The following is a 14560-nucleotide window of genomic DNA, read 5'->3' on the forward strand; positions in this document are numbered from 1 at the left end:
ATTGTCCTGAAAGGTGCTCTGTAAATTTATTAGTTTTAAATGCACTATAGACTATAGTATAAAATAGGTTGACTTTGCTTAGCAATTTAAAAAATACCATCTATTTCTATTCTATACCATCTGGTAAGGTTAGTTTTACTTGGTAATTTGAAAATTATTATTCATTTTAAATAAGTCCATTAAGTAAAAACTAGACAGTTTCAAAAAATTAATTTGGCAAATATCTATTCAACAATTGTCGTCATTGTCCATGAATTTGATATAGAAATTGGAACTGTTTTTCTTGTTTTATTTCTCATAATTGAAAGTTTTTTTGTTATAATTTATTTTTGATATTCATTAAAGCTATTAATTGTACTTATTGCACCAGAACCAATCATTATTTATTGAACCAATAATACTCATAGTGAGATTTATATCATTCAACCAATTGGTACAAATCTTTTTCAAAAATAGAGTTCCAATGAAAGTACATTAGTGAATTCACGTAACAACTTCCGATTATTGCTAATATGATACATTAGAGGATTTTTTTCATTGAAAAGTGCATGAATATATTATTTCGCAGTATACCTTTATCCTGCAAATTTTAACCGAAAGACAGAAAACCTAAGACAGTAGATTTCGTAATTTAAGAAGAATGCTGTTAAACGCCACAATATACAACTCAAGCCATCGGGAACCGGTCTTCGGCCCTGTTTAAAAATTAATAAAAACCGAAAACGGTTCCACGACACTGTCGGGTGTCGTGTGAAAGGTTAAACGCAATTCATGGGTCGACTATCGTTCTGTTCGGATCGCCATGAAGAAAAGACGGAGGAGGAAAAACGATAATAATAATAATAAATAAATATTATATATACATACTTACAAACATACATACATACAGTTGTATTTATCTTCAGGGCAATACATTAATTAAAAAATTATTACTTACTAATATATAAAATATGAAAATATGTAGAGTATATTTTACCTAACACTTAAAAAATTAAATCTAATTTTTTTTTTAATTTTAAACTTTAAATTGATTTTAAAAAAATAGTGTTGCATTGGTGTTGTGAATTATTACTATTAATATCAGTTAACTAGGAATTTTCTAATTTACATGTAAGTTTTTACACCAGGTTGCTTCTCATAAATTAGGTTTAATTAGTTTCATTTTTTATTTTTTTTTTCACTGTTACATTGTTGAGTTATTTTATATTATGTTTTTTTCTTAATTTATAGTTCACTGAAGATACCACAAGGGAGCGCCTATTAATTACGTAATCGATTTTTTAAGGATTATTGGACCCCCATCGACCTGGGTGATACGTGGTGATATTACAATCAAAATTACAGCCTCCCCTCCGTCATCAGACATTACGTGTATTTTCAGTTATGAGAAAAAATTGTAAGACTTTACACGTAATATCTTGCTATGCCCATCCTCTCCCCACATAATATTTCGTGATTTTTTAATTCAATTTTCTTTTCAAATTAAATTTTTCAGAATAGTGATATTCTTTTATCGTTAATTTCTCCTCTATCTTCACACTTCATTGCTTCGCCCCGTTAGTGTAATAAAAACTCTTACTTATGTCAAGTCATATATCTGTAAGTCTAAGTCTTCAAGAACAAAACGTAAAGTGATGTAATATTCATGACCATTTTCATGAAACAATGAAAAATATGATAATATCATAATGATGGGGGTTTTGAACTCGATCATCTCAAATACAAAAACAAGTTAAAAAAATAGAATATTTATTATAAATAATATTAATATAAATTATGGAACAGAAAGCTCCATCAAATACTGGTATCTGCAGCTCATCATCATACAGGTACTTTGTTCTTGGAATCTATTTAAGATTTCTGCTTATTGAGATAATATCTTCACTTTAGCAGAATTTTTAGATCTAACATGATCAAACTTACGATGGCATTTTTGATAAAATTCATTTGATAGCAATAGTAACTCTTGTCAATAAACTTTTTAAATAGATATTAGGTAAAAAAGAATTTTTTGATACTCAATAAGTAGTCTGAAAATAGTATATTTTTTTAATAATATCAATTTTCATGATAAAATTGACAAAAATATCGATCAATAAGAGCATATTCCAAAAAGAGATGCTACTTAAGTAAAAAATACTTATTTGCTCCTCGCTATTTTGTAAATAGTGTAGATTATTGCTATAAAAAGAGAATTATTTATAAATATTTAAACAATTCGGATAAAATTAGCCAAAATACCAAACAAGAAGAGTGTATTTCAATTTGGTTACAATGTAGTTGGATATTTACATCATAAAATATATGTATTTTCAAGATGTTAACGTAATTTCGGCTTAGATGAATCAATTGTTTTTGATTTAACTGAATCATGCATTCATGATCTCATTTCCATTAATTATAAAATTTATTTCAAGCTTCTGCCGACGAATTTAACTCATTTATGATGTCATTTCCATCGATATAAAACTTATTTCGAACTTATGCCTGCTCATGTAACAGTATCCAATAGAAATATAATAATAGAGTATCATCTTTATAGATACATTAGTTTCATGATAAGACTAAAATTGGATAGAAAAGATAATTTATTTATTTGAGCAGCAATCAGGACTTAAAATCCCTATGGGTAGTGATGATACTTCCTAACTATGTGGCTTTTAGAAAGCGAATCCACTGTTGTCCTATCTCTATTTGATATAATTTTATAGCTTAAATTTTTCTAATACTGACGATTTATTAATCTGTTGCAGCAGTGTCTGAGAATTGCTATGTTTACTGGAAAATATATTTCCATCAATATTTTCAACTGAAAATCGATGACACAACTACTTGACTTCAGGCTATCCGAGTTGAGCATTTAATTGGAAGACCAAAGCTTTAACCACTAATCCACGAGGAAGCTCATATCTTTATTTCAAATATATGTGCCTATGATAGAGTACTATGTTTACTTTTATGTTAACTATGTACCGTCTATGTTTATAATTTGGAGGCGGCAGCAATAGACAGATGATCCACTTGACATGTTTTCAAACCCGGACTTATTTTGAAAGGAGTGTGTAAATCGGAAACGGGAAGTCATTTTAAATAAAAGGATGTAAACACAGTAACAGGATTTAATTATAGTGCGAATTGATTTTAAGCATGCGTACAATTCGAAGAACCGGTGCGTGGTAAGATATTTATAAATTCAAATAAATCTTAGGATTGATCACACGCGCAGTAAATTGTAAATAAATGGAAAAGGAGATTAAATTTTGAATAAAGTTTTAATAAAATAGGACAAAAATTCCGGTAGTACAAAAATTTAATTTAAATAATTAAATTAGATAATTAAAAATTAATTAGAGATTTTTTCTTAGGTTTCATTCAATCCGCGAATTCTCCAAGATCATCCACAACATCTTTTACCCAAATCATTTCAACATTGTATCGACGCCATTGTATGATCGCAAATATGCGAAAAAAATAAATGAAAACAACGTGAGCAAAACATATCAAATACACTAGCATTGAAAAGCTTGATGTTCCAAATAACTTGACCAGGCCGAGAACTCGGCGCTTGCCTCAAACTAACCCGCGTTAACCTGCCATAACAAGGTCTTGGCGAGGCTCTTTCCCCGACGAGACGTACCTGCTCATCTGTAGTTCATAAGATGTCACGTGATCTGTTGTTTTGTTTCAGATGTTGCGGAATTAATTATTGATGTTTCTTTGATATATATGAATTATTTTAATTTTGTGAAGCTTTTGTATAACTCTCGCAGGATATGTACGATTTGTTAGGTATCTGCTTATTTTCATATTTATTTATTTAATTTGCAGAGTAGGTAATATTACTGATAACAATTTTCTAAGTCACTATTAAGTTTAAAGATTTTTCATTTTATTTGCAGAGTAATATTATAACTATGGTTTATTTAATATTTTACCCAGTTTTTGTGATTGATTTACAGCTTTGGTTGTCCATGTGATGGAACTTTATGAATTATGAAGGTATGTATGTTTTATTAATCTTTCATACTTCGCAATTCTGAGAAATTTGCGATTTTAAGAAAATATACTCGATGTCACTTTAGTTTGGTAAAATGATTGGAAATTCCAATTTACATTAACTATTACATTAAATTTTCACATTAATAGTTAATGGAAAAGCAATAACTGCTAATCATGGGATAAGATATATTTCCAAGTATTATATTTATAAGTTTCATACAACATAATCGAAAAAGAATCGTAATTGATATGCCAATATCATCTACATCTACTTTTGCGTTTTCTTGATCTAAAGAACTTTAAAAAGAAACGAAAATACATTATGTTTTTACAGAAAAAAACCTTCAGTAATTTTTAAAATACATATAAATTTTTGAGTCAAAAGTTAGAAAGGTTGGTTGCTCAGCAGTAGGCATGTTCAAATGACTTTAAAATTATTCTAAATATCTTATAATTGAATCATTTGAATTAATAAGTAAAAATAAAATTATATATATATATATATATATATATATATATATAATGATATTTTAACTTTTTGAACAGTTTATCATTAAAATTATATAAACATTCACGTTAATTTTTGTAAATAATTTGTAATAAATCTGAATTTAGTACACAAAAATTTAGATATAATCTAAATGCCCATAAAAAGCATTTTAAAATTATTTAGAAGATCAAGGCGATTTGGAGGTGCTCATAATCAAATAGTTCTCGTAGTTCTATAGTTCTCGCACTAAAAATTTCAGTATTTTCATTTAATTCTAACGCTCGTGTAATAATAATATTTTGGTTTTGAAACATTTGACTTATTTATTTTGGGAATTTTATGAGATTTATTCTATTACAAATCATAAAAAGCAAAAAAATTAGCCTCTCATAACACTGGTACTTAATATTGAATTATTTTAATTTAATTTTTTATTATATTAAATCCTAGTTAATATCGTAAGATTGTATTCAGCTATACCTTCTCATGGTGTATTAGATTGTAGTTTTAAAGTTTAAAAATATTGTTTAAGATAAGCAAAAGATGCAAAGAAAAGCAAAATAACAAACAATAAGTTTTTTCTGTAGATAATTAATTACGACATTTTGGAACTAGGTACGTTCTAGATCAGGTTCTTCTATCATGAAAAAAATTTAAATATAGAATAACAATGTTAAAGTTATAAATAATTAATCAATATCATTATTATTGTTATTCTGTATTTAAATATTGTTGTTGACAGAAGAACTTGATGATGGAACATACCTAATTCCAAAACGCCATAATTAAACATTTACAAAAAAACTTTATTATTTTTTATTTAATGGATTAATTGTTCAGCTAAGAAACCCTCATCAATTTATTAAAAAATCCAAGAAATATAAATTGAAAATTTATGTATGTATATATATAACCTACTATTGAGAAAAAATTAGGAAGAAAATGTAGAAAATATAGGAAAAGTCGAGATACAAGACACAAAAATATGGAAGCTATGATATGTTTTGGTATTTTTAAAAATATAATCTCATTAACTGTTGTTTAAAAAAAGTTTTATCTCGCATGCTACAAAATTCTAATTATAAGAGAAAAAAGGGGTATGTATATATTGGGTGTGTTTCACCTAATTTAATTAAAATTGGGTGAAATAAATTCTAAAATTATTAATTCGTAATTTTTTTTAATTAATTTTTTTTCTTTAAAATCAACTTGAATGTTGAAAAATTCCGATGACTCCACTAGTTCCTTAAAATTTACCATAATCTTGTATCATGTATCAAGAATTAATCATGTATCAAGTTTCAAAATCAATTCCGTTATCTATTTTAGCACCTGATCTAAAGCTTTGCAAATAGCTCCTGAAACTTTAATCAGAAGACTAAACGTCACATCTATTACGGCAGCTCGCTCATCTCTTTCTTCGGAACGAAAACTAGTCTTTCTCAAGACGACCAATCAACTCTTCGGGACGACGACGACGGAGGGGCACAACGTGCACCGGAACATAGGTATTTGGACATTTAGACGAATTTAGTTACTTCTTGACACCCCTTAGTGCAAACACGGCGAAAATAATAACAGTCAAGTGATAAAGGATACATGAGAAAATTTAATTTAATTGGATTACTTGATAAATAGAATAATAACAGTAGTGATTGATCAGTGCACCATAAACCCAACCAAATGTGTTATTTCAAATTATACTTATTTTTTTTTAATATTTTAGTTAGCTCCTAACACAGACTAGTCACCATATCAAAAACCCTAGTGAACATTAGTGCTCAAATCAGTTTACTCAATCATTTACTACCATGGAGTTCTATATCCTCATCTTACTATTATTGTGCAGTGTCCCCACATCTTACACCTGTGGTCCAGGAAGATTATCAAATTGGAGACGTTACCCCTCCTCCAGACATGCGTCCAAAAAGTTGGTGCCAATGGTGCTTTTTCAAGAATGGCCAGATGCAAGCGAAAATGCCCTAATTGCTAGTGGTCCTCCTGAAGGACGAATTATGCCTAATGATACTGAACGCATGAAAGACCTCGTGGTCAATTATTCGCGGGATATTGTTTATAAGGATGAAGAAGGCACTGGGATTGATCGGTTGATGACACAGGTAAATTGTAATGGATTTTTGTAGTTAAGATTTGATTGTAAAAATAGTTATTTGTAACCCTAACAGTGGGATCGTCGCCTATAGGCGACATTTGCTTCGTGACTTGTGTCTACTAGTGTTGCTTATAGATGACATCCAATTTGTAGACTTTTGCTTTAATATGAATCACCACGTTCAATTAATAAGATCCCTAAATCATTATTATAATATTAATTTTTTAGTGTATTTTTTTATTTGCAAATACATTTTAACGACAAAGATTGTTTTTTTTTTTAAATACGTTTTGTACCAAATTCTTGGGCGGCTTTCCGGCTTGTACAGCAGTGTCATTCCTGCCAAATATAATATCGGAGCAAAAGGGTTATTATCATACAAAATATTTTAATGAAGAATGACTTATCTTGTGAAAATATATAACTTTGTTCAAGTTTGTATCGTTGGTAATTTCAGCAAGTTGTTAGATAAAATTATTACCATCTATAATTAAACAAATTTACAATAAGCATTTTATGGTGATGAGACAAACGGTCTCGAAACTTTTGTAATTTAGTACTTTATGAAAAAAATTATCACAAAACAAGTCATTCCACTTATAAAACATACTCGTATATCTACTATTTCCAGATTCTGAATCTTAATTTTCCTTTAACCCAAAGTCAAAATATCTTTTACCCAGTTTCATCTTCTCTTATTCCGGAAACCAGAATTAGTCTCGAACGTTGATTTTAAATAACATGAAGTACACATATTTGTAAAATATTTGGGACATGCGTTTATAATTGCCAAAAGATAAATGAAGTCGAAGGTAAATATTGTCACGGTGAGGTAGCTGTCAAGAAAACCATTCCGAACGTACCCAGTTTTTTTTCTTCTATAGGGTTGTAAAAGCAGACGCGTTAAAATTGCAAGTACTTCTTGAATAAACTTCGAGGTCGTTTTTCGAGCGTGGTAATTTGATTTATGTATTAGCTACCTATTCAAGATTTTATATTTGGCTATTGTGTGACGCGAAGCAAACTTGTAGAGTAATAGAAAATTTTTTGTCAAATATTTTTTAGCTTGTATGAAATAAAAAAATAGTTATTACACAAATCTCCCATAAATTATACCTTTAGTATTATTTTTCACGTTTATTAAAACATTGTCTGAAATCTTGGAAAATATTGTTTTATCAAATAAACAATTCGAACGAATATTAGTAAAATAATCTCAATTTTAGAAAATAATTGTAACACTATTCTAACATACATGATCTTTAACATATAGAATATTTTTAAGAATCAAAAATAAATGTGATAAAAAATTATACTATAGTTCTCCGAATCTTTGAAGATATTCAATCACAATGAAATAATTCATTACTAGTAGAACGGCATAAAAGGTAAAAGTAATTCAAGTAACAAATAATTAAATAATAGACTGAATTAACATATTCCGCAAATAGCAATAAAATAATTTATAACAATATTTTGTAAGCTTCAATGTAATTTCTATGAAAAGTAGGATAGTTTACGTATAGAAAGTCAATAAATATTTGAGATATTCTAATAACAATTTTTTTAAATATTGATAGGTCAACCATTGGGTTGCCTTAAAAAAAAGCCACGTTATTAAAAAGTCATCACAACAAGCTTATAAGACTATTGAGTTCTGATAAAAAAATAAATAAATATTTGTAACTCTACTTAGATACAGATGGGTCGACCATTGGGTTGCCTTAAAAAAGATGTCATTACAACAAACAATCAGGACTATTAAGTTCTGATTGCTGTTATTGATAAAGAAATAGATAAATATTCGTAGCTTTACTTGAATATAGATAGGTAAACCATTGGGTTGCCTGAAAAAATGCTACGTCATTAAAAAGTCATCACAACAATCAATCAGGACTTTTAAGTTCTGATTGATAAAAAAATGGATAAATATTCGTAACCTTATCAATGATACCATTCTTCTTGAAACTTAATATAATATTAAAATTAGACAAAAATCTCTTATTTAATATATATATATATATATATATATATATGTGTGTGTGTAAATATGAATGACGTACATAATTGAGATGGAAATTAAACCAGAAAATTTATTTGAATTCATGTATACTAAGTATTTTGAAAACATCCACTAATAATAATGATGGTCCAATTATTTATACATACTTATGCATTTTGTTGGTCTGATAAAATTAGTATGTAGGGAATAATTAAAATTGAATCATTTTTTATGGACATAAAATGCATAAAAGAATTTCATAATATTGAACTGATTCTGTCATGTAGATTTTTCCACATGACTGTGAGATATTAGTTTCTACTGTTTGTAGAAAACCCAATATCTCACAGTTGTTAACCGATTTGATTGATTTAATGGCAAAAGCAAAGCGCCTCCAACCCAGATATTCCAAAATCTACGATCCCATTACATGTACCTCTTACCTTTTTATCTCTGGACCACCTACCCGAAGGCTTTTGATTTCGGCCGCTTTTGTCGGTTGACCTGTCACAACATTTTCTAATTTGAACGCAACCTGCAAGATAAATCGTTATACAGTTTTAAAAAGCAAAATAGAAAAAAATAACCAGATACGAAAATCAAAATTTCCCGCAGAGTTTGAGGAGATTGGAAAGTAAGCCGCTTTTGGGATTTTAAATTTGACTTATGCGGTTATTTACTGTCACAATATGATGGTAAGGATAATAATATATAGTAGAAAAATAAAAAAAAATAAGTTGGCTAATTTTTTTGGTTACGCTTGTGTTTTTACTTAATTTGGACCTAAACAATAATGGACCATAAATAAATTTAGTAAATACTATAAGTACACACCGAAATCAATTTTTAACTTCCAGAAAAAATGTTTATGTTTTTAGCAAAAAATCCGATTTGTGTTCTTGACAATTCAAGTCATTTTGAATCGTTTAAGACCAATTTGGAACAACAATGTGACAAAATTTGACTTTTTTGATATCTGGCAAACAAGTCCAAAATATTTCTTCCACGTTTTACACAAAAATCCGGAATCAACTATAAAAATTTAGATCTGATCGAAAGATATCAGTTAAAGATCGTGCTGATTAATTTTTGCTAAACATCGGCTGGGCTGTTTCTTCATAATTAATTGCTGAATTTTTTTACGATTTTAATTAACCTTTGTATGATACTAGTTAGTCTGAAGAAACATCCTAAAATATCTATTCTAGGAAAAATGTATTAATTATGAAAAATTATTAATGTGTAAAATAATGAACTATGTCAAAATTTTAAAATTTCATCGTCTTAATTTTAAAACTTGATAAATTTAACTTATTATTATTAAAGCAAATTATTTACACAGGAAGGTTGGCTTAAGCCAAAATGCCACTAACACCTAGTTTACAAAAATAAGTTTGTAAATTTATTATTATTTTTATTTACATATAAAATAATTTTTACATATATTTATTTATTGTCATGTTCGATACGATGATTTTAAATCATGTTTATCAAAGTTAGATTACATAAACGACCCAATATTTCTAGAAGCAATTACATTGCAATTATTATCAGAAAATTATGTATGCATAATTATAATATAAATTTATGATTCTGCAATTAGTACATCATGACTTTTTTTTATCTTCAAAGAAATAATAGATGCAGGTCAGTTCAAAACATTATTTATGAAACCAGCAATAAAATCTATGTTATATGTTATTGAATATTCGTTCGACATTGTTCTCCGGATTGTTATTAATACAAAAGACGGACTCCATATTGTCAATAATATCTTCTGAATACAATAATTATTATGCGTATAATATAATTTCATAACACCTACGAATGGATAATAGAAATTTATTTGTTATATTTCTAATATTTCAACTACTACCTTGGAGTTGACGACCGCAATAAGAACACAATAAGACTGAATTACACAATATGAAAACACACTGACATCAATCACAAATCAACATAAAGCACTGAATAAAATTCTGGAAGAACTTGTGCACCTGAAAGTGAATCTTGGATTTAGGTTACCTGATTAGAAACAAATGCAGCGCCAAGAAGGTTGACTAAAATTCGAATTTATAATAAAAATTAAGTGGGAAATTCAAATATGATAAAAAGTTTATTCTATATTTTCACAATTCATATTATCTTTGAAGCAGAAGTGTTCTTTTTTTTTTGAAATGTTGCAACTGTTTTTATAATATCAAGTAAACAAATAACAGAATTAATTCTAAAAATGTATTATACTATAAATTATTTAAATGAATGTCTATAGACTAACTAAAGAGTTTTTATGAGAATCTTATAAATATTTTATCATGTATTTGATCTTAATAAAGGCATTGTATTATATTTAACTTACCTGCATGTATCGCTTGTAACTAAAGTTTCTTAATTAATTTTTAATTATTTTTGCAGAGGTGTAAAGAAAAATTAAATATCTTGGCCATATCGGTTATGAACCAGTGGCCTGGTGTGCGGGTACGAGTCACCCAATCTTGGGAAATTGAAGAAGGCCGCAGGCCACCAGGTTCCCTGCACTACGAGGGCCGGGCTCTCGATATCACCACATCTGATAGAGACAGGTAAGATATAGAATTTTAAATAATATATAGTAATATTTCGTATTGAAATCAGTGAATTTATAGATTTTTATTGTTTACTTTAGATCAAAATATGGCATGTTGGCACGATTAGCTGTGGAAGCTGGATTCGACTACGTTTTCTATGAAAGTAGGGGCCACATTCACTGTTCTGTAAAATCAGGTTAGTAATTATTCAAAATTATATATATATATGTATATATGCACTAATTAACGATTTAATCATGCAATAAATATTTCGATAATAACCCAAACACTTATGTTATCGATTAGCAATATGTAATGTTGTTTATGCAAACCCAATTATTCTGAAAGTAAACTTTGATTACTCACAACTCACAACTATATATTTAGTAGATATTATATATAATTCATGATTACGCAATAGTTTGTGTAATTTTAGTAAATTAGCTTTCAAATTAGCATTTTATATTAACAAATATAAATACGATATGAGTAATCGTAATAAGCGTTAAACATACATGCTTTAAACGAATTTAAGCATTATAAGAATTTGCACTAAAATTTTAAGAATTTGTTAAAAACTTTTATATGAACATGCACGACATATTTATGATTTTTTTTTCATTTTTTCTATAAAATCCTTAATTACTTTAAACTTTATTATATATTTAACGCCCATGGCAATAATACATTTGAAATATATCTTGCAAAGAATAAACTAAAGGTAAAAAAAAGATAAAAATTAAGAAAATTATAATAAGCTATGAAATTATATAACACTTTAATCTACAAATCACTATTCATAGGGGGCGTCCATTAATCACGTGATCGATTTTTTAAGGATTTTTAGACCCCTCCTCTCCCATGTTTGTGAAAATATACACTCTAATAGTTTTTGCACTAAATAATATTCAATGTTTAAAAATTTATACCAGTTGTACTATATACAGTTAAAGACTAAAATTTCAGTATAGTCTTTCTAGAAGTATATATTATAAGTGTACATACTAGAATTTTATTGGTTTTGAAGAAATTAGTTAAGATTTTTACAACATTTTAAAATTTTGTCCATCTGCAAAAACACTTGCAAAATATTCTCAATATAAAAATATTCTCGTGTTAAAAAAATTATACTGGCTGTACTATATCTAGTTAAGGGCTGTAATTTTAGTATGTTATTGCCAAAAGTACAAATTTTAATATTACATTTTAAATTTTTTAAGTTTTGAAGAAAATTATATTTTTTTTTAAATTTCTGCAAAATAAGTTCGCTCCATATAAGAATTTTTGCGTTAAATAATACTCGGTGTTTAAAAATTTATATAAGCTGTACTCTATGTAGTTAAGGACTATTATTTCTGGGTGGTAATATTCAAAATTATCCCCATCCCCCATTGAGAAAAGTCGTATCTTTAGTTACGAGAAAAAATTGTAAAATTTTTACATTTTTTTTTCGAAAATGTTTGGATTAAAAAAATTCAAGTAAAAAATAAATACACGTGCTACCTTCCTATAACCCTCAGGCCCACGTGATATTTTTTGATTTTTTGTCAACACCCCCCTCCCCATGAAAACCTCACGTGATTAATGGACGCCCCCATAATAGGAGTTACGGATAAATTTCTTAGCTTTACCTTTAATCATATTTACTAACTGTCTAAGCCTAAATCCAAGCTTCAGGAGCGAATTCGCGCCAAATAAACCAATGTTTTATATAAAATTGATACCGGCAATCAAGTTAGCATGTTTTTAAAATTATATATTCAACAGTTTTTGACCAAACATTGAATATTCTAAATATTATATTTTATCCCCAGAATCACCTCAAAATGCTCGTTCTGGTGGCTGCTTCCCAGGCGATTCATTTGTTCAGACGTCTGACGGCAAGCGGCGCAAGTTATCTGAACTCCAAACCGGTGAGCAAATTCTCACCTGGGATTCCAAGAGCGGCACACTTCGTTACAGCGAAGTTCTCATGTTTCTGGACAGAGATCCTTCCGATCGGCGTAGTTTCATACAACTACACACCGCAAAAGGATTCACCTTAACTCTCACACCTTCCCACCTTGTCCCGGTGGTAAATGAAGTTGGTAAGAACAATATCACTGGATCCAAAGAAGTATTTGCTTCAAAAATAAAATTAAATGATACAGTTCTGATACGGGATAAGGCTGAGAATTTAGTACCTGATACCGTAAAAAGCATCAACTACGTCCGACGAAAAGGTGTATTTGCACCACTCACTGTCACTGGTACAGTGGTAGTAGACAATGTGGTTGCTTCTTGTTATGCTGTTATTAATAGTCAAAAAACAGCCCATTGGGCTTTTGCTCCTATCCGATGGTATTATAGGGTCAAATCAGTCTTTGTTGACCCTGCAATTTCTTCTACCACTAATGAAGAACGTAATTCTGGTACCAAAGGTGTTCACTGGTACGCCAAAGTTTTGTTGAGATTATCGAGAATGATTCTACCAAAAAGCATGATGTACTATGATTATTAAAGATCATGGCGAATATACAGTATCACTGTAAATGCAATAAGCAAATAGCAATCACAATTGGTTTATTGAGTAGGCAATTCGATAACTTCACACATTGTGGCTTCATTGAAACTCTAAAAATATTTATTTTAAAAAATTTGAGTACTGAACGTATAATCAAAGAAAGAAAGCTTCATGTAATTGGCACACGGAAAAAACATTACGCTTAAGGTAAATTGATATTTTATCAAATATTCAAACTTTCTATTGCGTGCATAAATATAAATTACTTTTATGTACAGATTAAGCCATTCATATAATAATTATTTTTTTTATTTTAGGTCTGAAAAGAAATTAAATGATTTGGTGCATATATATTCCACCAAATCTGCATGAATCGCACGCTAAAGAATGATGAAACAATTTTGTGGACATCAGTATTAGGTAAATACACTAAACAATAAATATTCATTTAATTATATACCTAGAATTTTCTGAATATAATTTTTAATTATTTATTTACCTTTTCAGAATGAACAGCGAACTCCAAAGAAATGCAAGAACCTCAATTTAGTCCATCTATTTGAATAACTTTTACCAATTTATCTACAATGTGATATTTAAACCTGTGATTAAAATGATAAAGACATATATAACTACTATATATTATTTATTAAAAATAAATAAAGCTAATTTATAAAATTATCACTTTAAGAATATTATTATGTGCATTTGTTGGCAGTGCCAAATTTTATCCACATGTCAATTATAATATTAACACATAATTTTTGTGAAAAGTTGTGTATATATTAAATATCTTTTATATAAATATTGAGTTTGTATTTAAATTTATTCCTTATAAATACTTAGTACTAAATAAAAAAATAAAATTAAACTTATTGCTAAATTT

The 14560-nt window shown here is 28.3% G+C and overlaps 1 protein-coding gene across 1 annotated transcript; it reads left to right on the forward strand.

Annotated features, from left to right (window-relative positions):
- Window positions 1-6300: 6300 nt before the first annotated feature.
- Window positions 6301-13749, forward strand: LOC113370347 (tiggy-winkle hedgehog protein-like). The gene is made up of 4 exons (XM_026611014.1): window positions 6301-6609; window positions 11020-11186; window positions 11270-11367; window positions 12986-13749. The coding sequence occupies exons 1-4, from the start codon at window positions 6301-6303 to the stop codon at window positions 13669-13671; spliced, it is 1260 nt and encodes a 419-aa protein (XP_026466799.1). The 3' UTR covers window positions 13672-13749.
- The last annotated feature ends 811 nt before the right edge of the window (window positions 13750-14560 follow it).

This window comes from Ctenocephalides felis, unplaced genomic scaffold (assembly GCF_003426905.1).
Source record: "Ctenocephalides felis isolate EL2017-DRISC unplaced genomic scaffold, ASM342690v1 CF-g0.4_SCAFFOLD_01492, whole genome shotgun sequence".
Lineage (NCBI taxonomy): Eukaryota > Metazoa > Arthropoda > Insecta > Siphonaptera > Pulicidae > Ctenocephalides > Ctenocephalides felis.

Excerpts from the sequence above, each read along its gene's own strand:
- LOC113370347 (XM_026611014.1), top strand. The coding sequence starts at position 6,301 with ATGGAGTTCTATATCCTCATCTTACTATTATTGTGCAGTGTCCCCACA. Across the intron at positions 6,610-11,019 it reads TTGATCGGTTGATGACACAG|AGGTGTAAAGAAAAATTAAA; the intron begins GTAAATTGTAAT and ends TTATTTTTGCAG. Across the intron at positions 11,187-11,269 it reads ACCACATCTGATAGAGACAG|ATCAAAATATGGCATGTTGG; the intron begins GTAAGATATAGA and ends TGTTTACTTTAG.